The following is a 27,214-nucleotide window of genomic DNA, read 5'->3' as shown; positions in this document are numbered from 1 at the left end:
CAAAGTCTAATGCATCCTGCAGAATTAGATACATTGCACATGCTCAGACTGCACAACCCAAACTCAGCTCTGGGTAAAAATATGAGAAATTTGTTCACTTAGTGTTGCTTCCTAATGGCGCTATGACTATATCAATTCTTGGGGGCCGACAGTGTTGTGGGTCGCTTGCTGCTTGGCCCCAGCAAAACAACATAGTCTGCATAACATCGCTAGAAAGCAGCACTAAGTGAATGAATTTCTCCCCCATAAAGTCCAAACCTAAATTTTTGGGAGAAGCTAAAAGCTTCAAATAAAAACTTTTAAGAAGGCATTAAAAGACACAAAAATCAATTCAACAGACACATTTTAATCACAAATTATGTCATTAAAATATATATTTTGTATAACTGTTACTTTGGACATAGAAATTTCAGCTATTGAGGGGAAAAAGGTGATCAAAAATGTTCATGGCAAATGTTTAGAAAGCCTGTGGGAAAAGTCACCCAGTGGCCAGATTATGCAATTACAAAGTGATGAGTTTACATAGGCAATTTCCATTACAATTGACATGTTGGGAATTTGTAATGGAAATGTGTGGCAACAGGAAGTAAGATTTTGTAGACCAGCAGTGCTTGCCAACATAAGATTTTTATTAAGATACAGAATAGTATTTTTTCTAATTATCTAATTATTTTCTAATATCTGCACGTATCTCATTAAAAGTCTTGATCCTTTACGCCTGTACCAATTGTTATATAATTAATATCTTCAATTAGCTACCATACATTTTATAGATTTTCAATTTAGCAATGTATCACTATCTGTCTGGGAGTTAAGGATCTCTCATTAGATAATAGAAACACATTGGGTTCAACTTTGAAAACAACACTCCAAACAAAACTGCATTGCAATTATTTAAATTTATTCCCTTAAAAAGTAGCATTTGATATTAAAACAAGAAAGTGCAGAATGGCAATAGAGCACATGCACATCTGAAGCTTTGTAGATGATACACAAAATATAGCTTAATTTTCTTCTCCGCCTAATTCTTCCTCTTCAGCCTCCTCTCCAGATGTGGCATCCTGGTATTGCTGGTACTCAGATACCAGATCATTCATATTACTCTCAGCCTCAGTAAATTCAGTCTCTTCCATGCCCTCACCAGTGTACCAATGCAAGAAGGCTTTCCTCCGGAACATAGCAGTAAATTGCTCAGAGATGCGTTTAAACAGCTCCTGGATGGCTGTTGTATTGCCAATAAAGGTGGCAGACATCTTGAGGCCTCTAGGTGGGATGTCACAGACAGCTGTCTTAACATTGTTGGGGATCCATTCAACAAAATAGGTACTGTTTTTATTCTGTACATTCAACATCTGCTCATCCACCTCTTTCATGGACATACGGCCTCGGAAAACAGCGGCAACGGTCAGGTAGCGGCCGTGCCGAGGGTCACAGGCAGCCATCATGTTCTTGGCATCAAACATCTGTTGGGTGAGCTCGGGTACGGTGAGGGCACGGTACTGTTGGCTGCCACGGCTGGTCAGAGGAGTAAAACCTGGCACAAAAAAGTGCAGACGGGGGAAGGGGACCATGTTCACTGCTAGTTTACGCAAGTCAGCATTGAGCTGACCAGGGAAACGCAGACAGGTTGTTACACCACTCATGGTGGCTGACACAAGGTGGTTCAGGTCACCATAAGTAGGAGTTGTCAGCTTCAGGGTACGGAAACAGATGTCATAAAGAGCCTCATTATCAATACAATAAGTCTCATCAGTATTCTCCACAAGCTGATGGACAGACAGAGTGGCATTATAAGGTTCAACTACAGTGTCTGATACTTTTGGTGAAGGCACAATACTAAACGTATTCATGATTCTGTCCGGGTATTCTTCACGGATCTTGCTGATGAGGAGTGTGCCCATACCAGCACCAGTACCACCACCCAGTGAGTGGGTGAGCTGAAAGCCCTGGAGACAATCGCAGCTCTCAGCCTCCTTTCTCACCACATCCAGAACAGAGTCAACCAGTTCAGCACCTTCAGTGTAATGACCTTTGGCCCAGTTGTTACCAGCACCACTTTGACCTGCAACAAATGAGATCAATTTAAATTTTTACAACTCTTAGGCAATACATCAATTAGCTAGGATTTTGTTCTTTGGTAATCCAGGGCAGCATTACTTGTATACTATTTTAAAAGCTTGTGCTTATCTGCGTGAACTGCCTGGACAGCATTTACAAGAGCATTGATGGCCAAGACTTCTGAATTGCACAAGTACAGAGGAGTAAAGTCCTCGACTACGAACAGCATTGTTGCTACTTCAGCAATGACCTTAAACATACCTCACAACAATCTGCTATGTGTTTATATAGCTAGCTGCATTATATGATTTTTTTTGTGAATAATGGCAAGAGATTTTAGTGCTGGGGAACGGCACCCAGTATCAGCATTAACTGCTCCAAGGTTAGGTATACGATGCTTAGATACATAGTAAGTTGCCTCTACTCTGGCCCCAAAAATGTTCTTTAGCTGTAATCCCAGAAGATCACCTCATAGTTTATGTTTATCACTTGTCCATTTCCCAAATCCATCATCTTGTGCTTCTCTAAATGAGATTTCCAAGGGGTAATTTTGTGTTGTAGGTTAATCCTGAAACTCATCATCAGTGGAGTTTCATTCCAATAGAGGCTGGGCCGAATTTAAACCCAATCACAAATTTGAAAAGCCAATGTGTAAACATTGCTCCACCTAATCCTGATAAAAAGTATATACCTAGATGAATAAAGTAAATATTGTCACTTTTGAGCTGATTGGCAGCTATGGAGAAAGACTAGTAAAGATATGCAAGGTGGAGTCGGCTTCAGTTTATAAAAGCTACAAATACCGAGTAATCCACAATTCAGCAGTGAGTTTTGAGTATATAACGATAATGACCAGGTTAATGTTGTATGGCCCCCTTTCCCTTCGCCACCACCATCATTTGGCACAACCTGCCTGTTTCCAGGGGTTTCTTGGGCACTAGCTGCTACTCCTGAATTGTTATACTCTTACTTGGCGTCACTGACTCTATGGATGGTGTGTGGTGAACATGTGCTGGGGACTAATAGAGGTTTGTTTTGTTATAAACAAAAAGCCAGGAAAACAAGCAACAGTAGCAGGGCCAATAGGAGAACTTAGATTAACAAAGAAACAGCCTGAACAAAGAAGATGCATGGTACAGAAGAGAAAACTGCAGTAGCAAGAGGACAGTAGAGCTAAAACAGACGCAGCAACAGCCCATGGCTGATATAAAGGGGGTCAGATAAACAGCAGAGAAAGCACATCACCTGTCAGCCGGGGAAACTGCAGTAACGCAGCAGAATATACACTAAGCCTAATGCAGAAGTTTAAAGCCTGCATCCCATCCTGCTTGGACATACCGGCCTGGAATTTCCTTAGGGATTCTCCAGTGGAAGATTGGGAATACCCCACGGAAATTCATGGCCAATTTAGCCAGCTCGCTCTTCACATCTAAAGAAATGTACTGTCAGGAGTGCACAAATATTTAAATATTCACATACGGAACAGTAAAATAATTTTTAAAAATCTGCAGTAATGGATTTACCACAAGAAATACTTTTCTATTTGTGTGCACAGTAAATTTCATTCTAAATCTCTGGGAGCCATTTGTCACAGAAACCAGCAGCATTATGGAGGTCCCTAACACTGCATCTTGTAAGAGTATTAACTGCACTTCCCGCTCTCATTATGTTTGAGCTGAGCGCACAAATTGATTCTCTATTTTGTAATCTAACGTCTCATTATGATTGAGGTGCTATGGATTTGTAGTTTAGTTAACCTAGTGAAATGCATTTTAAAAACCATGATTCTCAAATTCAAGTTCTGATGAGAGGTCACAGACCTGAAACATTGACCAAAATTTTATGGCACCTCAACGAGGGGGCTGGAGACTGGGGGGGGCCGAAAAATTGCGTGGGAGGTGGGGGGCAGTGGGTGGGGTGCCTTTCCCCGACGCCTTCCCTCCTCCGCTGCAATTTTATGCGGGGTGGCGAGAAACGGCCCTCCCACCCCAGGCCAATCAAGGCCCTTAAGTGGCCAATTAACTGCCACTTAAGGGCCTCCTCCCGCTGCCGCAGGTATTTTAGCCCTGGCGTGTGGGCGACAAAAGCCCCAAGAACCACCTGACGGCATTCTTGCAGGCTGGGGCGTGGTCCTCCTGATCAGGAACCCTGTGCCCCAAGGCGGGCCACCCCCAAAGCCCCAACTGCCCCCAATGCACAACATTCCACCCCACCCCAACCGACCCCTCCCCCCGCACCCTTGCTTTGCCGGGGCCCCAAAAACTCCACCTCCTTTCTGGGGCCATCTTTCCTCCTCCTGCTGAAGCTGCGTATAGTCCCAGCAGTGGCGGACGCATTTAGTGGTGCTGCTGGGACTGTGGCTGGCAGCTCGATTAGGCTGGACTTCTTGCCTCAAGGAGGTGGAAGTCTCGCACAAGGCCAATTAAGGGCCTGGGGAGTGAAAAATCCCAGCCTGGCTCCCTCGGCCTGGCACAGGCAGGCTCGCCACCAACTTTTCGGCAGGTGGGCAGGGCCTCCTGCCCAATGATAAATTCTAGTCGTTAACTCTGCTTTTCTCTCCACAGATGCTGCCTGACCTGCTGAGTATTTCCAGCATCTTCTGTTTTAGCTTCTCAAATTTAGGTTTGGTACCTTACTTCCTCACAACCCCATTACTAATTATTTCCTACTCATTTATGAAGGTCTTGACTCCTTCCTGGGATACAGCTCCACAAGTACCAGCTGCTCTACCAGTATTGCCAAGCCATTCAACACCTAAGGACATCACAACAGAACCTGATCTGATCCTCAGTTGTTGTTCATATCTGTACATTTCCAGCAGGGATTGATGAATAGCGAACACGTATGGAAACCTACAGTGAATTCCCCTCTTTAATATCAGGGTACAGAATCAATGTAGCATCTCTACTGCCACTCTAGCGCAGATTGGCACAAAGCAGGAAACTGTGTGATTTTCTTGCTGTATCCTATTCTACTATATACTGGATGAACTCAGAGACACACAGAGAGAATTTATTTTTAAATACCATACATAGAGGTTTTTCTGTTTAATTTCAACCTCCACATATAGATTGATATTAGGCTATCATGGAACTAATCAGAGAAATTGCCCCTGAAGCCAACTTGCACCCTGAGTGTCAGATGATCCTTTACTTATTCTGTTATTTCACAGGAGGTTATTTTAACCCTCAAAAACAAGTGGCTTGGTTCAGGTAAGAAGGTAAGATGTGAAAAATCTCAAAAATAACCCCAAACCGGCTTGAACCCATTCTCTTCCAGTTTTTAGGAAGTTTAAAAAAAAATGCTTTAACCCATTTTGGCTGGGTTTCTGGGCCTCGGGAAAACTGGCAGGGTAAAAGGTGGCGAGAAGGGTATTAAGGTAATTGCATTTGTTCTCCCCAGCCAACAAGCTTACCTGCTTCCAGCTACACGATCACTCCCACCTCCACGCTCTCGCCCCCCTCCCCTGCAAATTTCCTTTTACCAACCCCAATCTGAAATCTCTGACAATGATCTGAGCCCTTCCCAGCTGTGATCTCTCCCTCCCTACCTGCTCTCTGTTCCTTGGTTGCGGCATTGTGTAAAAAAAAAACTGAAAGACAGTTAATATCTGCAGGAAATCCATACATTAGAACTCCTCCAACCTCACTCCCCCTCTTTCCTCCCCATAAATATTGGGGAAATGGTCTCACTTTGAGGCAGGCTTCTTTGCTGGCAGAAGCTATTGCAAGACCACTGAATTACAAACTAATGCAATTTTATGATTAGCAATGAAAACACTGTAAAACAGCTCCAACGTACAGCAGCCCAAAGAGAACAAGGCTTTGGAGCTTTATGAGTTCAGGATAATTCTGTCAGAATACTACATACTAGATTTATTCAGAAAATGGGATTAAAGGGATTAATTAAGGGGATTAATGTGATTAAAGAAATGGCGATAACTTGGTTACATAACTGGCTAACAGACAGGAGGCAAAGAGTAGTAATTGACGGATGCTTTCCTGCCTGGTACAGAAGTATGTAGTGGGGTCTCCCAGGAGTCGGTATTATGACCATTGCTTTTCTTATTATGTATAAATAACCTGGACTTGGGTATAGGGACTACAATTCTGAAGTTTGTGGATGCTATAAAACTGCCAACATAGTAAGTGGTACAGATAGTAACAGATTACAGCAGGACATAGATGAGGGAATGTGGATGAGTGTGAAGCGATGCATTTTAGGGTGAAAAACATGGAGAGGCAGTCTCATTAAAATGGTACTATTTTGAGGGGTGTACAAGAGCAGAGGGACCTTGATGGTGGTAGAGCAAGTTGATAACATAGTTAAGAAAGCCAATGGGATACTTGGCTTTGTAAATAGGGGCATTAAATACAAAAACAAGTAAGTCATGCTAAACCTTACAAATCACTGGTCAGGCTGCAGTATTGTGTACAATCCTGGGCACCACTCTTCAGGAAGAATGGCAAGGCCTTGGAGAGGGTGAAAAGGGATTTACGAGGATGACACAAGGGATGAGGGAGTCTAGTTATGTGGAGAAATTGGAGAAACTGGGATTGTTCTTCTCAGAGCAGAGAAGGTTAAGTGGAGACCTTATAGAGGTATTCAAAATTATGACGGGTTTTCATAGAGAGAAACTGTTTCCTCTGGTAAGTGGGTCAGTAACCAGAGGACACAGATTTAAAATAATCGGGAAAAAAAACTAAAGGGGAAATTAGGAGATTTTTTTCACATAGAGGCCTTTTAAGATTTGGAACACAATACATGAAAGGGTGATAGAAGCAGGAAATTTCAAAAGGCAATTGGCCATGTATTTGAAGAGAACTAACTTGCAGGATTATGGGGAAACAGCTGAGGTGTGGGACTTATTGGATAACTCTTTCAAAGAGCCGGCACAGGCACAATGAACCAAATTGCCTCTTACTGTGCTGTAAGATTTTATGAATAGGAGTGCACCCAAGTTCAAATGATCTATTATTATTTGTCAATTTTTCAACCTCCACTTACAAGTAGAAAATACTATAAAAGTAGCACAAACACCAACCATCTTCAGGCCAGCTCAGACAACAGAAACAGTGAAACACTTGTTCTGAGCTGTCAGGTGACTGATACTTGGTGAAAACATTACTAGTTTTACAGCCTTGAAAATAGCACAAAAGAAACCTAGGAGAGCACATTAAGCTCCCGTGTTGGGTTTTGCCATGATGGGAAGATACATGCCATTACCAATTTGCCAATTGTTTGACGTTTGGCTTTCTTCAAGTCTCAGTTCCAAGGAATAAAATATTTTGCTTGACTTTAGAGGCTCTCTGTGTCATCTGTCCCAACAGGCAATCTGAGCACATTGCGCATCTGACATTTCCGTTCTACAGAACAAACTGAAGACAGACATTCTAGTTACTCACCAGTAACCTGTGCGGTCTGGCACTACATTAACTGGAGACGCAAGATTTAGCAGGTTTGTGACTATGCTGGATGAGCTACTCTGAAGTCGGTTTTGTTGCAGAATGCTGCTCAGTTGCTGCATCTTTCTCACAATGCTCATCACCCAAAGGCCAAACATGGGCAACAAACATTTCAATAACATTCCATTCAGCAGGGAAATCTCCTCTAGGTTGATGTTAAGGCCTAGAGTTTCTGCTCAGTATTATTCTAATGATGTTAAAATAACACTAATAGAAAATCAAGGGCCTAACACACTACAAAAGCGATACATGTGAAGTAGCAGTTTACTTTAAGTATCAGCTTCTTTTGTCCGAGTAAGCAGGCAGTGGGTTCAAGCCCCACTCCACAGAGAGACTTCAGCAAAAAAAGTCCAGGTTGTACTGAGAGACTGTTGCATTATTGGAAGTACCATCTTTCAAATGAGATGTTAAAGCAAAGCTTCATCAGCCTGTTCTGGTGGATATAAGATTTCTTGACAATATTTGAAGTGCAGGAGAGTTCTCCCTGGTATCCTAGCCAACATTTAGTGATGTTGATGACTGAAGGATAAAACAGATTAACTATCATTGGTTGCTGTGTTTTCCTGCACAAGTGACAATGCTTCAAAAGTACTTCAGCACCTGAGAGGCACTTTGGGACATCCGGGGATATGAAAGGCACTATATAAATGCAATTTCTTTCTTATCTTATAAACTTTACTTACCAAACACGAAGTTATCTGGTCTGAAAATCTGCCCAAAGGGACCAGAGCGAACAGAGTCCATCGTACCAGGCTCCAAATCCATGAGGACAGCACGAGGCACATACTTGCCACCTAGATCAAAAGGCTAAATGTAAGTAACCTGTCAAAACTTGTATTATACTATGTTACTCACAGCATTGTACTGTATCAGTCACAGCATCAGACCACGCAGTCATGGCATCATACCGCGTTAGTCTCAGCATTGTATCATTCTCAGCATCAGTCAGCATTAGTCTCAACATCATACAGCTTCAGTCTCAACACTGTGTCGGCCTCAGCATCATACAGCATGTCACAGCACTGCACCAATTTCTGCATTGCATCAGTCTCAGCATCATACAGCATCAGTCTGAGAGCCTGGGAGTCTGCAAGGGCTCCCTGAAAATTGTGTCTTTTACTATGCTAGCTGTGTATAGGGCATGGAATGTTAAAAATCAAGTTCCTATCAGTGCCACTGAATTCTACAAGATAAGGAGGAGCAGCTACTATGGTAACCCCATCTAAAAGTAACTGGTGCACTCTGTAGCCTGGGTAGGGTTTCTTAGCCTCAGATCTCCCCTATCTTTGTTCCTACTCCATTGACCACTACCATTTCCAGCAGCCACAGGAAGCATGTGGCCTTTTTAGGTAGACACGATGGAGAACACTGTGGAATATTTCAAGAGCCTGGCATCAAAGTTACTAGCACCAGTTTAATGCTTATTTTTAAACTCATCTTTGGCACAGGACCTGTTTATTTGCTGTTAGCAGTTACGTTGATTTCTGCCTTTATGGCATTAGCTGTGGGCCTGTTATTCTCTCTCCTGCATTTCAGATAGGACACATGGAGTTCCCATTGGGGATTCCTCTGTATCTTTGCTTGTTGGATACAAGAAGAAGCAAAGGACCAGGCTGGTCAGTCAGTCCAAAGGTGCACAGTACCCCAAATCAGAACATATACCTTCAGTTGTGCCAGGAACATTATCTTCAAAAGGCTTCACTTTACTCATAAAGCTATTGCTCACTTCCACCACAAGTACTTCCACCCTTAAATCTTCTGCCACAGAGTCTTCCAGGTTGTCACTGAAGATATCCCTAACATTAATCAATCAGCTGTGCAAAAATGCATTAAGTAAATCGTTAATGAATTGTGTGCTACAGCAAGCAATCTCACCTCCTTCCCCATTGACAATCAGCAACAAGGTAACAGGGCACTGCAATTTTAGAGTTACAGGATACCCGACAGTCCAAGCAGTCATAGATTGCATGCACGTGGACCAATGTGCTCCCTTGTCAATGGATTACCTACCAAAACAGGAAAGGATTCCACTGTTATGCAAGTAAATCCTAATTCTTCCCTGGAGCAGCAATAATGCTTTCATTTTAAGGGGGTGCACTGTGCCAGCCCTTAATGACTCAGAAGCTAATCCTCAGTGTGGCTGCTGAGAGACCAGGGTTATCTTTGCAGCCATGGTTCCTGACACCCGCTTGGTATCCCAGGGCATGAGCTAACCTCTTAGATAACAAGGTCCATTTGCACACCAATAATAATCGAGCACACCACCGACATGATGAAGACATGTTTGAGGCGCCTGGTTCAATCTTGTGCCATCCTGCAATACCACTGGAGAGGATTTCAAGAATGATAGTTGGAGGCTGCATTCTGCACAACTCAGCCTTATAACAGGCCTCATCACTGAGGCACTGGAGAAAGAAGGCTCCAACAGGATCAGCAAGAAGAGCACAGCAGCCTGAAGAGGGTGTGCAAGGCATTCCAGCCAATCCAATAGCAAAGACCTTCTCTTGACTTCCAAATCTGGTCAGTGCATTAACAGTTGTTTATATCTTCCCTATCTAACCGAAAGTTGCCATCAAATGCAGATCCTCCTCTGCATGCAACAATTCATACAGCTCCCATTTATGGCAGCAAATAAAAGCAACTTCCAAATCTATTCAAGAACAATACCTTTGCATGCAACAAGTTTAGAGAAACTATAATTTTAATTAGAAATTGGATTGTTTGTGTACCGAGTGTTTCTGTCCACCGTGCTTTCCCTTGGTATCAATGCATCAAATATGGATTCCTATCCCTAGTATTACACTTCTCCTAGGGACTCTCTCAGTAGTAGACGTGTGTGAAATGGCTGACTGGCGTGTTCCAGTCGGAGCCGCCTTGCACTAAAGTGGCCCGAGTCTCATAGAAGCAGGACCTCTTGTGCCGTTGTCTGGGAAGCTTAGCCCTGAATTCTCCTCTGCAGTTATATAACAATCAGAGAGGGCTAGCACTAGAGCCATATTCACTTCCATCCCAAGAGTATCCATTGTCATCTGTGCTCATTTCTGCCATGGCAGTAGTACCTGGAACACTGGATCATCATGTAAACCTAACGGGTATAGGGCCAGCATGATAAAGCTTGCAGCTGAGGCAAAACTTGGAAAAGTAGTAGAATGCGATGAGGATAGTTCTAGGCTTCACGGTAATGAAGAGATAAGAGATGATGGAGATGTAGAAGTGCATCATAAACAGAGTGCTCAAGTTGAAAATTTGGTGAAAGTGGGAATTCTCTGGTAAGTACTGTTGTGGATATCTCAAACATAATTTAGTCTCTTATCTGACTTTAAAAGTTGTAAAAGAAACAGCAAGCTAGTTAACAGTGACAGTTAACTGTCATTCAGTTGTAAGTGATTGCCTGAATAGCAGCTAATTACTGTGACCAGGAATCTGAAAGACCACTTGTAACTGCTTCAAAAAAGTGTATAAACAGTATCTGTTGATGTAGAGAATATTTCATAAATAGATTGCATTCTAAATGGAGTATAAAAATTAGGAACTTGGCGAGAGTGGGAATTCAGTGCAGAGGCAGAAGGAGGTGCTGTTTATTGCCTCCAAAACATGTAGTGGTGGAAGTAAGCGTGAGGCAGTAAGTATTTACAATTTTTGTCCAGTATTTTAATGCTTAGTGCAAGATTGTGTGTAGAAAATTTTAAAAAAACACCTTACAAACTAAAAACTAGATATAAGTAATATAAATAATTTAGACTAAGATAGGGCGGAGCAGGTTGCGTATATGGACTGCAGTATGTGGGAGTGTGGACAGTGAGACTGCCCCGAGTGAACACATCTGCAGTAATGTGTCCATCTCAAAACTCTGTGGCTCAGAGTCATTGAGCTGGAATGCGTGTTGGAGAAACACCAACACAAAAGTGAACGGGAAGAGTATTTGGACAGTTGGTTCACAGCTCATAGAGAGATGCAAGTTCAGGGTTGATGAAACCGATAGTGTGCAGAATAAGGGCAACCCAGGTGAGATAGAGAATGAGGATCCGCAGAAACTGATCTGATCCAACAGGTACAATGTCCTAAATAAAAACAAGAAATGCTGGAAATACTCAGCAGGTCTGGCAGCATCTGTGGAGAGAGAAGCAGAGTTAACATTTCAGGTCAGTGACACTTCTTCAGAACAAGGTACAATGTCCTTGCTGCTTGTGAAGATAAGGATAAAAATTGTCGAAAGGACAGCCAGAATGAGAACCATGTCACCTTGAAGCAGGAGGCTATCTAAAGTGGGAAGGAGGAGGAAGAGGAGGGGAAGTGTAACATGGTGGTTGTAGGGGATTCAATAATTAGGTGGACATAGAGCATCCTCTGTAAGCAGGGTCAAGAGTCCCACATGGTGCCAAAGCACGGGACATCACAAATTGATTTAAAGACTATTAGAGAGGGAGGGGGAGAATCCAGTTGTGGTCCATATTGGGACCAACGACATAGGGAAGAGTAGGCAAGCAGTCCTATATGCAGACTACCAGGAACTAGGAGCTAAATTAAAGTGCAGAACCTCAACAGTTATAATCTCTGAATTATTACCTGAGCCACCTCCAAACTGGCATGTGGATAAGCAGTTAAGAGAGGTAAAGAAGGAGCTGAAGGGGTGGTGTGTTAAAAAGGGGTTTCACTTCATGGAACATTTGGCACCCGTACTAGGAAAGGAAGGAACTGTACCATTGGGATGGGCTTGACCTGAACCGGGCTGGGACCAGGGTCCTAGGGGAAAGTATAAATAGGTCAGTCTTTCGGACTTTAAATTAGTAAATGGCAGAGCGGGTGGGGGTGGTGGTAGGGAGGGCTTATGTGGAAAAGGTCATATAAATAATAGTTCCAAAACAGTGTAGAATAACAATTAAGAGTCAGCGTTTGCTCAGTTGCCTCGGAGTCACAAGGTTCCAGGTCCAAGTCCCACTGCAGGGCTTGAGCATAAAAATCAAGGCTGACACTCCAGTGCAGTACCGAGGGAGTACTGCATTGTAAGAGGTGCCGTCTTTCGGATGAGATATTAAGCTCAGGCTCCATCTGCCTGCTTGCGTGGATACAAAAGATCCCACGGCACAATTCAAAGCAGGGGAGTTATCCCTGGTGTCCTGGCCAATATTTACCCCTCAATCAACATTACAGAAACAAATTATCCGGTCATTATCACATTGCTGTTTGTGGCTGTGTGCTGTGTGCAAATTGGCTGCTGCGTTTCCGACATTATAACAGTGACTACAAAAGTACTTCAATGGCTGTTAAGCGCTTTAAGACATCCAGTGGTCATGCAAGTCTTCCTTTCTTTCAATCAGAAATTGTGCTTTAGGCACTATATGTATAGAAAAAACTAAAATATGTAATTAAACCAGGAGAGAGAAATAAGAAACATGTGAGTAAAGCATTTGAAGAGAAGGACAGGTTAGGGTATGTGGCCCAAGTAAACAGTCTTTATACAAATGTACAAAGTATAAGGAAAAAACTGAATGAATTGCAATCGCAAATTCAAATTGGAGGATATGACACGGCTACAAAACGGTCAGGACTGGGAACTAAATATACCAGGTTATAGGGTCTAAGATAAGGAGATTGGTAGAGGGGGAGAAGTACCCTTAGTGGTTAAGGATGAAATCACTTCAATGGTAAGAGAGGATATAACAAGAAGTAAGCAGGCAGCGTTGGCTTAAGAAATAGAAAAAGATGAAGTGGGAGTTGTGTATAGGCCCCTGATAGCAGTAGTGAAGTGGCAGATTGTACAAATTCAAAGATTAAACAAGTATGTAGCAAAGACAGAGTGATTTTAATGGGGAATTTAATTGGTAGGATGTAACTAGTAGAGTCCCATAAGAACCTGTGTTGGGCGTCAACAATTCACCATATTTATTAACAATTTTGAGTCGCAATAGAAAACCACAGATCCAAATTTGCTGTTGACACAAAATTGGCAGCATTGTAAGCAGAGTAAATGGAAACATAACATTACAAAGAGATATTGATAGATTAAGTGAAAGGGCAAAAACTGTGGCAAATGGATTTCAATGTAGGCAAATGTGAGGTCATCCACTTTGAACCTAAAAAGGATAGAACAGGGTACTTTCTAAATGGTGAAAAGCTGGAAACGATGGAAGCCCAAAGAAAATTGGGGGTCCAGGTACTCAGATCATTAAAATGTCATGGACAGGTGCAGAAAATAATCCAAAAGGCTAATGGAATGCTGGCCTTTATATCTAGAGGACTAGAATACCAAGGGGGAAGAGGTCATATTTCAGCTATACAAAGCAGTTCTGGGTACCTGTGGAATGATATTGGCCCTGGGGGGAGTACAGCATAGATTTACCATACTGGACTCGACAGGTTAAATTCCGAGGACAGATTACACAAACTAGAGTGTTATTCCCCGGAATTTAGGAAGTTGAGGGGTGATTTGATCTAAGTTTTCAAGATATTAAGGGGACCAGATAGGGTAGATAGAGATAAACTATTTCTGCTGGATTGGGAGTCTAGGACTAGGGGGTATAATCTAAAAATTAGAGTACTACTAAAATTAGGAAACACTTCTTTACATAAAGGGTGGCAGGCATTTGGAACTCCTTTCTGCAAACAGCAATTGATGCTAGATCAATTGTTACATTTAAAACTGAGATTGATAGGTTTGTGTTAATCAAAGATATTAAAGGGAGATGAGGCAAAGGCCCATGCAGTTAGGTCACAGATCAGCCATGACCTCATTTATTGGTGAAACAGGCTTGAGGGGCTAAATGGCCTACTCTTGTTCCTATAGATGTCTAGGCTCTTCATCCAAGGGAGTGCACAATCTCTAATCAGCAACACCTTTTTTTATTCGTTCATGGGATGTGGGCATCACTGGCTAGGCCAAAATTTATTGCCCATTCCTAAGTGCCCTTGAGAAGGTGGTGGTGAGCTGCCTTCTTGAACTGTTGCAGTCCTTGTGGGGTAGGAACACCCACAGTGCTGTTAGGAAATAGTTCCAGGATTTTGACCCAGTGACAGTGAAGGAACAGCGATATAGTTAGATATAGTCAGGATGGTGTGTGACTTGGAGGGAAAGTTGCAGGTGGTGGTGTTCCCATGGATCTGCAGTCTTGTCCTTCTAAATGGTAGAGGTCACAGGTTTGGAAGGTGCTGTCTAAGGTGAGTTGCTGCAGTGCATCTTGTAGATGGTACACACTGCTGCCACTGTGCATCGGTGGTGGACGGAGTGAATGTTTGTGGATGGGGTGCCAATCAAGCAGGCTGCTTTGTCCTGGATGGTGTTGAGCTTCTTGAGTGTTGTTGGAGCTGCACCTATCCAGGCAAGTACAGAGTATTCTATCACACTCCTGATTTGTGCTTTGTAGATGGTGGACAAGCTTTGGGGAGTCAGGAGGTGATTACTCGCCGCAGGCTTCCCAGCCTCTGACCTGCTCTTGTAGCCACAGTATTTATATGGCTACTCCAGTTCAGTTTCTGGTCAATGGTAACTCCCAGAATGTTGATAGTGGGGGATTCAGTGATGGTAATGCCATTGAACATCGAGGGGAGATGGTTAGATTCTCTTTTGTTTGAGATGGTCATTGCCTGGCACTTGTGTGGCGCAAATGTTACTTGCCACTTATCAGCCCAAGCCTGGATATTGTCCAGATCTTGCTGCATTTCTACAAGGACTGCTTCAATATCTGAGGAGTCATAAATGATGCTGAATATTGTGCAATCATCAGTAAACATCCCTACTTCTGAGCTTATGATTGAAGGAAGGTCATTGATGAAGCAGCTGAAGCTGGTTGGGCCTAGGATACTGCCCTGAGGAACTCCTGCAGTAATGGCCTGGAGCTGAGATGATTGACCTCCAACAACCACAACCATCTTCCTCTGCGATAGGTATGACTCCAACTAGTGGAGAATTTTCGCCCCTGACTTCAAACTGAAACAAAATAAAAAGGAAAAATATAACTAAAAATAAAAAGGGGGGCCCATCCTGCTCTGAAATTAGTGAACTCAATGTTCGGTCCGGTAGCCTGTCGCATGCCTAATTGGTAAATGAGATGCTGTTGCTTGAGCTTGTGTTGATGTTGAATGGAACACTGCAGCAAGCCCAGGACTGATATGTTGGCATGAGAGCATTTCAGAACATGACGGGCCCCCCTCTTTTATTTTTAGTTATATTTTTCCTTTTTATTTTGTTTCAGTTTGTTGCATCACTCATTTTTTACCATGTGCCTGCCCACTTTTTTTCATGCTTGTGCTTTTGGCCAGGCTATTAATTTTTCTGTCAATTAACACCCTCTCTGCAGTAACATTTTGTCTTTCAGCACACCATTAACACCTCCTTTGCTCCATGACCATCTTGTCAATTATTCTCTGTGACCCTCTGTCCTATCAACACTTTCCTTTTTGTTATCTCTTGCCCAAACCTGCTTTATTTGCTTGAAACCTATTACATTTCTAACCCTCGACAGTTCTGATGAACTGATGAAAGGTCACTGACCTGAAATGTTCCTTCTCCCTCTACAAATGCTGCCAGACCTGCTGAGTATTTCCAGCATTTTTATCTCAATCAAATGCTGCTTTGTTGTCAAGGGCATTCACTCTCATCTCACCTCGAGTTCAGCTCTTTTGTCCATGTTTGAACCAAGGCTGTAATGAGGTCAGAACACCTTCCTCCTCACAAGGGATAGAAGCTCCCTTCTTGCTCTGTGTGTCACAAATGTTCTCCCCTTTGGTTTACTCTGACAACAGATCTGCCCCACAGCCCCAATAAAATGGACATCTCTAAGGTGGTGCTTGGGAAGGAATAAAATGAGTCTGTGTGTATGAAGTGTTGGCTGGAATGTATGTACTGGGTTCTTCCTCAGGAAGATAGAATGGTTCTACAGACTAGGAACATAAGAACAAGGAGTAGGCTATTTAGCCCCTTGAGCCGGTTTCTCCATTCAATAAGATCATGGCTGCCCTAACTCCACATACACACCTTTGCCCCATAATCCTTTATCTAGCCTTGTTTTCCCTTGGATATAGAAGATTAAGGGGTAATCTAATTGAGGTGTTTAAGATGATTAAAGGGTTTGATAGAGTAGGTAGAGAGAAACTATTTTTTCTAGTGAAAGAGTCCAGAACAAGGGGGTATAACAAAAGGAAGATGGTTGTGGTTGTTGGAGGCCAATCATCTCAGCCCAGGTCATTGCTGCAAAAGTTCCTCAGGGTAGTGTCCTAGGCCCAACTAACTTCAGCTGCTTCATCAATGACCTTCCCGCCATCATAAGGTTAGAAGTGGGGATGTTCTCTAATGAATGCACAGTGCTCAGTACCATTCGCAACTCCTCAGATACTGAAGCAGTCCGAGCCCACATACAGCAAGAACATTCAGGCTGGGCAGATAAGTAGCAAGTAACACTCGTGCTACACAAGTGCCAGGCAATGACCATTTCCACAAGAGAAAATTTCACCATCTCTCCTTGACATAATAATTGACAATCCCTTGGGGATGAGCAACCATAATATGATAGAATTCTTCATCAAGATGGAGAGTGACATAGTTGATTCTGAGACTAGGGTCCTGAAATTTAATAAAGGAAACTACGAAGGTATGAGACGCGAGTTGGATATGATGGATTGGGAAATGCTACTTAAAGGGATTACGGAATAGGCAATGGCAAACATTCAAAGAGCGCATGGATGAACTGCAACAATTGTTTATTCCTGTCTGGCGCAAAAGTAAAACAGGAAAGGTAGCCAAACCATGGCTTACAAGGGAAATTAGAGATAGCATTAGATCCAAGGAAGAGGCATACAAATTCGCCAGAAAAAAAGACCTGAGGATTGGGAGCAGTTTAGAATTCAGCAAAGGGGGACCAAGGGATTGATTAAGAATGGGGAAAATAGAGTACAAGAGCAAGTCTGCAGGGAACATAAAAACTGACTGTTAAAGTTTCTATAGGTATGTGAAGAGAAAAAGATTGGTGAAGACAAATGTAGGTCCCTTACAGTTAGAAACAGAGGAATTTATTATGGGGAACAAAGAAATGGCTGACCAACTAAATGCATACTTTGGTTCTGTCACCAAAAAGGACACAAATATCATACCAGAAATGTTGGGGAACATAGGTTTAGTGAGAGGGAGGAACTGAAGGAAATCAGTATTAGTAGAGGAATGGTGTTGGGGAAATTGATGGGATTGAAGGCCGATAAATCCCTAGGGCCTGATAATCTACATCCCAGAGTACTTAAGGAAGTGGCCCTAGAAATAGTGGATGCATTGGTGGTCATCTTCCAAGATTCTATAGACTCTGGAACAGTTCCTACAGATTGGAGGGTAGCTAATGCAACCCCACTATTTAAAAAGGGAGGCAGAGAGAAACAGGGAATTATAGACCAGTCAGACTGATGTCGGTAGCGGGGAATATTCCAGAGTCTATTATTAAAGATTTTATAGCAGAGCACTTGGAGAACAGTGGTCGAATTGGACAGCGTCAGCATGGATTTACGAAAGGGAAATCATGCTTGACAAATCTACTAGAATTCTTCGAGGATGTATCTAGTAGAGTTGATGAGGGGGAGTCAGTGGATGTGGTTTATTTGGACTTTCAGAAAGCTTTCGACAAAGTCCCACATAAGCGATTAGCGTGTTAAATTAAAGTGCATGGTATTGCGATGGATAGAAAATTGGTTGGCAGACAGGAAACAAAGAGTAGGAATAAACGGGTCTTTTTCCGAATGGCAGGCAGTGACTAGTGGGGTACCGCAGGGATCGGTGCTCGGACCCCAGCTATTCACAATATATATTAATGATTTAGATGAGGGAACTAAATGTAATATCTCCAAATTTGCAGATGACAAAACGGGGTGGGAGGGTGAGTTGTGAGGAGGATGCACAGAGGCTTCAGGGTGATTTGGACAAGTTGAGTGAGTGGGTTAATGCATGGCAGATGCAGTATAATGTGGATAAATGTGAGGTTATCCATTTTGGTAGCAAAAACAGGAAGGCAGATTATTATCTGAATGGCTATAAACTGAGAGAGGGAATATGCAACGAGACCTGGGTGTTCTCGTACACCAGTCGCTGAAGGTAAGTATGCAGGTGCAACAGGCGGTAAAAAAAGGCAAATGGTATGTTGGCCTTCATAGCAAGAGGATTCGAGTACAGGAGCAGGGATGTCTTGCTGCAATTATACTGGGCCTTGGTGAGGCCACACCTGGAATATTGTGTGCAGTTTTGGTCTCATTATCTGAGGAAGGATGTTCTTGCTATAGAGGGAGTGCTGTGAAGATTCACCAGACTGATTCGTGGGATGGCGGGACTGATGTATGAGGAGAGATTGAGTCAGTTATGATTATATTCGCTGGAGTTCAGAACAGTGAGGGGGGATCTCAGAGAAACCTATAAAATTCTAACAGGACTTGACAGGGTAGATGCGGGAAGGATGTTCCCGATGGTGGGAGAGTCCAGAACCAGGGGTCATAGTCTAAGGATACGGGGTAAACCTTTCAGGACCAAGATGAGGAGAAATTACTTCACCCAGAGAGTGGTGAGCCTGTGGAATTCACTACCACAGAAAGCAGTGGAGGCCAAAACATTGTATGTTTTCAAGAAGGAGTTAAATATAGCTCTTGAGGTGAAAGGGATCAAAGGATATGGGGAGAAAGCGGGAACAGGTTACTGAGTTGGATGATCAGCCATGATCATAATGAATGGCGGAGCAGGCTCAAAGGGCCAAATGGCCTACTCCTGCTCCTATTTTCTATGTTGACATTCAATGGCATTACCATCGCTGAATCCCTCACCACCAACATCCTGGGGCTACCATTGACCAGAAACTGAACTGGAGCAGCAACATAAATGCTGTGGCTGAAAGAGCAGGTCAGAGGCTGGGAATTCTGCGGCGCGTAACTCACTTCCAAAGCCTGTCCACCATCTACAAGGCATAAGTCAGGAGCGTGATGGAAGACTCGCCACTTGTCTAGATGAATGCAGCTCAGGAAGCTCAACACCATCCAGGACAAAGCAGCCCACTTGATCAGCACACCACCTTCAACATTCATTCCCTCCACCACCGCACGCAGTGGAAGCAGTATATACCATATACAAGATGCACTACAGCAACTCAACATGCCTCCTTCAACAGCAGCTTCCAAACCTGTGACCTTTTCCATCTAGAAGGACAAGGGCAGCAGATGCGTGGGAACACCACCATCTGCACGTTCCCCTCCAAGTCACTAACCATCCTGACTTGGAAATATATCTCTGTTCCTTCACTGTTGCTAGATCAAAATGCTAGAACTCCCTCCTTAAAAAGCACTGTGGGTTTACCCGCATCAGCTGGACTGCAGCGGTTCAAGGCAGCAGCTCACCACAAGAGCAATTAGGGATGGGCAACAATTGCTGGCCACATCCCATGAAGCAAATAAAAAAAAGTTAGGCCATTCAAGGGTGATGTCAGAAAGCACTTGTTCACACAAAGGGTGGTGGAAATCTGGAACACTCTCCCCACAAAAGCTGTTGAAGCTGAGGGTCAATTGAAAATTTCAAAATGGAGATTGATAGATTTGTGTTAGGTCAGGGTATGAAGGATTACAGATAGATGAAATTAAGATACAGATCAGCCATGATCAAACTGAATGGCGGAACAGGCTCCTGTTCCTGTGTTCCAAATGGATTGTTGGTCTTTATCTGATGAAGACTGGAATGAAAAGGGTAGGAAATTATGTTTTAGCTATACAGAGTCTTGGTCAGATACCATCTGGAGTACTGTGCTCAGTTTTTGTGGTGTGAAATTATATAAGGATGTAGGCACTGTCTCAGACATTGGTAAGCAATCATCTGTATTCGCAACCATCTTCAGCCAAATGATCCTGAGATCCCCACCATGATAAATGCTAGTCCTCACTCCACTCAATTTACTCCACTTGATATTAAGAAATGCACTGGACATAGCAAAACCGAGGGCCCAACAACATCGCAGCTGTGGTAATATAGCCCCACTCTCCAGAACTGGCTGCATCTTCAGCCAAGCTGATCCAGTACAGCTACAACATGGGTATCCAACCTGATAATGTGGAAAATTTTCCAGATATGCCCTATACACAAATAGTAGGACCAAATCAAAGCCAGCCAATTACCATCCCATTAGCTTACTCTCAATCATTAGCAAAGTGTTACAAGGAGTCATTAAAATTTCTTTCAAGTGGCACTCACTCACCAACAACCTGGTCACTGATGCTCAGTTTGAATTCAGTCATGACCCCTCGGTTCCAGACCTCATTACAGTCTTAGTCCAAATGCAGACACATGAGCTGAATTCCAAAGGTGAGAAGAGAGTGACTGCTCTTGGCATCAATGCAAAATTTGACCCAGTTTGGCACCAAGGAGTCCTAGTAAAACTGAAGTCATGAGGATCAGGAAGGAAACTGTCCACTGGCAAGGAGGAATGTCTGAAATGTGTTCCGGAGAACTTCCTTGACCAGTATGTTCTCGGTCCAACTAGGAAGAAGGCATTGCTGCATGTGGTGCTGGGGAATGAGGTGGGCCAAGTGGACCAAGTGTCTATGGGGGAACACTTGGGTAAGAGTGATTTTTGTATCAAAGTTTACATTAGATTGTAGGTTGTTCTTCTCCATTGCTAAAGTAGAACTTATAAATTGGAAGAGGGCTAACTTCAATGCGATGAGAAGAGATGTAGCCGGGGTAAAATGGAACTAAAGATTGACAGGAATAGCTGGAACAGAACAATGGGTGATCTTTAAGACAACGACGTTTCAGGTAAAGGCTAGGTACATTTTAAAAAGGACAAAAGGTAAAGGAACTAAAGCCAGGGCTCCTTGGATGGCGAGGGAGATAGAGTATATGATGAAACAAAAATAAAAGCGAGTACAATGCATGTCAGGTGAATTCTTCAAACGAGAACCAGGCCAAATACAATAAGCTAAGAGGGGAAGTGAACAGGCAAAGAGAAAGCATGAGAATAGAATGGCAGTTCACATAAAAGGGAACCCAGAAATCCTCTACCCACATGTAAATAGTAAGGGATAGTAAGAGGTGATGTGGGGCCTATCAGGGACAAAGTGGGTGATATGTTCTTAGAGTTGAAGAGAAAGGCTAGAATATTTAATGAATACCTCGTATCGGTGTTTACTAAGAGGATGCCAATAAAATACTGTTAGAAGTAGAGGTAATGGATGAGATGAAAATTGATAGGCAGAATGCACTGCATAGAGTTTATAAGCTACCTAGCCCAGATGGCCTACATCCCAGGTTGCTAAAGGAAGTGGGCGTGGAGATAGCGGAAGGGCTTGCCATAATCTTTCAATTTTCCCTAGATACAGGGGAGGTGGCAAAGGATTGGAGAGTGGCAAATGTGACACCCTTCTTCAAAGAAAGGGTGTAAGGACAGTCCCAGCAACTACAGGCCAGTCAGTTTAGCATCAGTGGTGGGTCAGGTTTTAGAAACCTGAATGAGGGAAACAAAAAAATCAACAAGCACTTGGAGAGGTGTGAGTTAATTAGGGAGAGCTAGTCTGGATTTGGAAATGGCTGATCGTGCTTGACTAATTGATTTTTTTTAATGAATAACAGAGAAGGTTAATGAAAGGAAAGCAATGGATTTTAAGAAAGTATTTGACAAAGTACTACATAAAAGGGTGGTTAACAAACAAAATTGAGTCTCATGGGATAGGATGGTCAGTGTTAGTTTGGATGAAAAATTGGTTTAAGGACAGAAATCAGCGAGTCGTGCAAAATGGTTGTTTTTCAGACTGGAGGATGGTAGATAGTGGTGTTCGCAAGGTTCAGCGCTAGGACCACTGCTTTTTTGATATATATATATATTTTGATATATATATGACTTGGATATTGGAATACAGAGTAAAATTTCAAGATTTGATGCTACCAAACTTGGAGGAGTAGTAAACAATAAGGATGATATCAATCCACTGCAAGAGGACATAGATAGGCTAGCAGAATGGGCAGACAAGTGGCATACAGAATTTAATAGAGAAGTATTTGGGGCGGCACAGTGGCGCAGTGGTTAGCACCGCAGCCTCACAGCTCCAGGGACCTGGGTTCAATTCTGGGTACTGCCTGTGTGGGGTTTGCAAGTTCTCCCTGTGACTGCGTGGGTTTTCGCCGGGTGCTCCGGTTTCCTCCCACCACCAAAGACTTTCAGATTGTAAATTGCCCCTAGTGTAGGTAGGTGGTAGGGAATATGGGATTACTGTAGGGTTAGTATAAATGGGTGGTTGTTGGTCAGCACAGACTCGGTGGGCCAAAGGGCCTGTTTCAGTGCTGTATCTCTAAATAAATAAATAAAGTGTGAGGTGATGCATTGTGGCAGAAGGGATAGGGAGAGGCAATATAGACTTAATAACACAGTTCGAAAGAGTGTGCAGGGATAAAGGGACCTCGGGGTTCATGTGCAGAGATCTTTGAAGGTGGCAAGACACATTGAGAAAGTAGTTAGCAAAGCACATGGGATCTTAGGCTTCATAAATAGAGATATTTAGTACAAAAGCAGAGAAGTTTTGCTGAACCTTTATAAAACTCTGGTTAGGCCACAACTACTGTATTGCATCAGTTCTGGTCACCACATTTTAAGAAAGATGCGAGGGTCCTTGACAGGGTGCAGAGGAGATTTACTAGAATGGTTCCGGGGATGAGAGATTTTAGCTACAAGGTTTGGTTGGAAAAGCTGGTTTGTTCTCCTTTGAGCAAAGGAGATTGAGAGGAGATTTCATAGGGATGTACAATGTGTACAGGTTGAGTTAGGGTAGAAAAAGAAAAGCTGTTCTCATTAGCTGATGGTCCAGCATGGACTCGATAGGCCAAATGGCCTCCTTCTGTGTCTTTATGACTCATATGTAGCACAAAGGAAGATGGCTGTTGTTGTTGGAGTCCAATCATCTCAGCTGCAGGATCTCCGTTCAAGATGGGCAGTATCCTAGATCCAACTATTTTCAGCTGCATCACTAATGATCTTCCCTCCATCATAAGGTCAGACATTGGGCTGTTTGCTGCCAATTATAGCGTTCAGCTGCATTCATAATTCCTCAGTTAATGAAGCAAGTCCATGGCCACATGCACTAAGACCTAGACAACATCAAGGTTTAAACCAATATGCCCTTGTCCTTCTAGGTGGTAGAGGTGACAAATATTATAGGTGCTGTTGAAAGAGGCTTGGTGAGTTGCCGCAGTAGATCTTATAGGTGGCACACACTACTGCCACTGTGTACCAGTGAATGCTTAACGTGGTGAATGGGTTGCCAATCAAGCAGGCTGTTTTGTCCTGATGATGTTCAGCTTCTTGAGTATTGTTGGAGCTGCACTTAACCAGGCAAGAAGAGTATTCTATCACCCTCTTGATTGTGCCTTGTAGATGGTAGACAAGCTTTGTGGAATCAAGAGATGAGTTAATCGCCACAGGATTCCCAGCCTCTTACCTGCTCTTGTAGGCACAATTTTTATATGGCTGGTCCAGTTAATTCTCTGGTCAATGGTAACCCCAAGGTGGTTATTGTTGGATTCAGCAATGGCAATGCTGTTGAATGTCAAGGGCAGGTGCTTAAATTCTCTCTTGTTGGAGATGGTCATTCCCGTACTTGCATGGCAAGAATGTTACTTGCCACTTATCAGCCCAAGCCTGAATGTTGTCCAGGTCTTGCTGCATGGGGGCACAGACTGCTTTAGGATCGGAGGAGTCGTGAATAGTACTGAACGGCTGTGCAACCATTAGTGAACATCTACACTTCTGATCATATGATGGAGGGAAGATCATTGATGAAGCAGCTGAAGATGGTTGGGCCGAGAACACTACTCTGAGGAACTCCCGCAGCGATGTCCTAGGGCTGAAATGATTGACATTCAACAACCACAACCTTTTGCTAGGCATGACTCCAACACGTGGAGAGTTCCACACCCGTACTCCGCTTCCCGCCCCCCCCACCCCGATTCTCGTTGCCTTCACTTTTGCTAGGCTCCTTGATGCCATACTCTGTCAAATGCTGCCTTGATATCAAGGGCAATCACTCTCACCTCACCTCTGGAATTCAGCTCTTTTGTCCATGTTTGGACCAGGGCTGAAACGAGGTCTGGAGCCAAGCACCCAGCCAAATCAAACTGAGCATCGGTGAGCAAGTTATTGCTAAGTAAGTGCTGCTTAATAGCACTGTCGATGACCCTTTCTATCACTTTGCTGATGATCGAGTAGACTGGTGAGGCGGTAATTGGCCTGATTGGATTTGTCCTGCTTTTAGTGGACAGGACATACCTAGGCAATTTTCCACATTATTGGGTAGGTGCCACTGTTGTAGCTGTACTGGAGCAGCTTAGCTAGGGCAGCGGTTAGTTCTTGAGCATAAGTCAACAGTACTACAACCAGGATTTTGTCAGAACCCAAGGCCTTTGCTGTAGCCAGTGCCTTCATCTGTTTCTTGATATCATGTAGAGAATATCGAACTGGCTAAAGACTGCCATCTGTGATAGTGGGGAGCTCAGGAGGGGACTGAAACGGCACTTCTGGCTGAAGATGGCGGGCTGCACTATCATTGAGGATGGGATACGCTTGGAGACTCATCCTCCAGTTCGTTGTTTAATTATTCACCACTATTCATGACTGAAGAGCTTTGATCTGGTATTGCTCAGCTTTGTCTATCATATGCTGCTTCCACTGTTTAATGTGCATGTAGTCCTGTGTTGTAGCTTCACCAGGTTGGCACCTTATTTTTAGGTATGCCGAATACTACTCCCGGCATGCTGTCCAGCACTCCTCATTGAACCAGGGTTGATTCCCTGAGGGATATGACTGGCCACGAGGCTACCAATTGTGGTTGAATACAATTATGCTGCTGCTGATGGTGTACAGCATTTCATGGATGCCCAGTTTTAAGCTGCTAGATCTGTTCTGAGTCTATCCCATTTAGCACGGTGGTAGTGCCACACAACAGAATGGAAGGTGTCCTCAGTGTGAAGTCAGGACTTTGTCTCCACAAGGACTGTGCAGTGGTCACTCCTACCAATACTGTTATAGACAGATGCATCTTCCACAGGTACATAGGCGAGGATGAGGTCAAGTAGGTTTTTCCCTCTTGTTGATGCTCTCACCACCCTCCACAGTCCTAGTCTGGCAGATATCTCCTTCAGGACTTGGCCAACTCAGTCAGTAGAGGTGCTACCGAGTACATCCTGTTCCTTTACTACCTTCATTGCTTCTTCTAAATGGTTTTCAAAATGGAGGAGCACTGATTCATCAGTTGAGGGAGGGCAGAAAGTGACAATCAGCAGGAGGTTTCCTTGCCATTGTTTGACCTAATGCCAAGAGACTTTATGGGGTCTGGTAGGTTCAATGTTGAGGACACCCAGGGCCACTCCCTGCTGACTATATACCAGTGTTCCACCATATCTGATGTTTTTGTCCTGACGATAGGACAGGACGTACCCAGGGATGGTGATAGAGGAGTCTGGGACAGTAGCTGAAAGGTATGATTCAGTGAGCATGACTATGTGGAACAGCTCTCCAAATTTTGGCACAAGTCCCCAGATGTTAGTTTTTTTTTTTATTCGTTCATGGGATGTGCGCATCGCTGACTAGACCAGCATTTATTGCCCATCCCCAATTGCCCTTGAGAAGGTGGTGGTGAGCTGCCTTCTTGAACTGCTGCAGTCCATGTGGGGTAGGTACACCAACAATGCTGTTAGGAAGGGAGTTCCAGGATTTTGACCCAGCAACAGTGAAGGAAAGGTGATATAGTTCCAGGTCCGGCTGGCGTGTGGCTTGGAGGGAAACTTGCAGGTGGTGGTGTTCCCATGCATCTGCTGCCCTTGTCCTTCTAGGTGGTAGAGGTCGTGCGTTTGGAAGATGCTGTCTAAGGAGCCTTGGTGTGTTACTGCAGTACATCTTGTAGATGGAAAACACTGCTGCCATTGTGCGCTGGTGGTGGAGGGAGTGAATGTTGTGGATGGGGTGCCAATCAAGCGGCTGCTTTGTCCTGGATGGTATCAAGCTTATTGAGTGTTGTTGGAGCTGCACCCATCCAGGCAAATGGACAGTATTCCATCACACCCCTGACTGGTGTCTTGCAGATGGTGGACAGTCTAGGTTGATGCCAAGAGGTCCGTCTGGTTTTATTCTTATTCAAATTGTGTATAGCGGTTTGATACAAGTGAATAGCTTGCAGGTCATTTCAGAGGGTAGTTAAGAGTCAATCGCATTTCTGTGGCACTGCTGTCACATATAGGCCAGGTAAGGATGGCAGATTCCCTTCCCTGAAGGACATTAGTGAAGCAGATGGGTTTTTACAAGTTTCATGATTACTAATGAAACTTGCATTTTATTACAGATTAATTCAATTTAAACTCCCCCCAGCTGCCGTGATGGAATTTGAACTCATGGCTCCAGAGCATTAGTGCTGGCCTCTGGATTACTAGTCCAATAAAATTACCACTATGCTACCATCTCCATTCAAGGTGGCCCTTCTGAAGGGCGAAGAATGGACAATAAATGTCAACCTTGCCAGTGCTACCCAAATCCAGAGAATATAATTTTTTAAATGATCAATTCCTAGAATGTTACAGCACAGAAAGTTTTGTACTGCTGTTTTTCTCCAATAGAGCACTAACATATCTGAAGGTAAGATCACTGTAAGGGGTTTAACATGCTAAATACCATGCATTCTCCACAGTGTGGCTGGTTCCTATTACCTTGCTT

General features: G+C 43.5%; 1 protein-coding gene across 4 annotated transcripts in view; it reads right to left on the bottom strand.

The window, feature by feature from the left end:
• Positions 1-402: 402 nt before the first annotated feature.
• Positions 403-27,214, bottom strand: part of LOC137347811 (tubulin beta-4B chain-like) — a 78,428-nt gene continuing 51,616 nt past the window's right edge. For all 4 annotated transcript variants that reach the window (XM_068012818.1, XM_068012817.1, XM_068012820.1 and 1 more), the window contains exons 3-4: positions 8,207-8,317; positions 403-2,062 (exon numbers count right to left, since the gene is read on the bottom strand). In XM_068012818.1, coding sequence (XP_067868919.1) covers positions 1,005-2,062; positions 8,207-8,317 — 1,169 coding nt within the window. In that variant the 3' untranslated portion in view covers positions 403-1,004. The remainder of the gene's footprint in view (positions 2,063-8,206; positions 8,318-27,214) is intronic.

The sequence above is a fragment of the Heterodontus francisci genome, chromosome 32 (genome assembly GCF_036365525.1).
Source record: "Heterodontus francisci isolate sHetFra1 chromosome 32, sHetFra1.hap1, whole genome shotgun sequence".
Lineage (NCBI taxonomy): Eukaryota > Metazoa > Chordata > Chondrichthyes > Heterodontiformes > Heterodontidae > Heterodontus > Heterodontus francisci.
The sequence above is the reverse complement of the archived record's forward strand: the minus strand, read 5'-3'. Positions and strand labels throughout refer to the sequence as shown.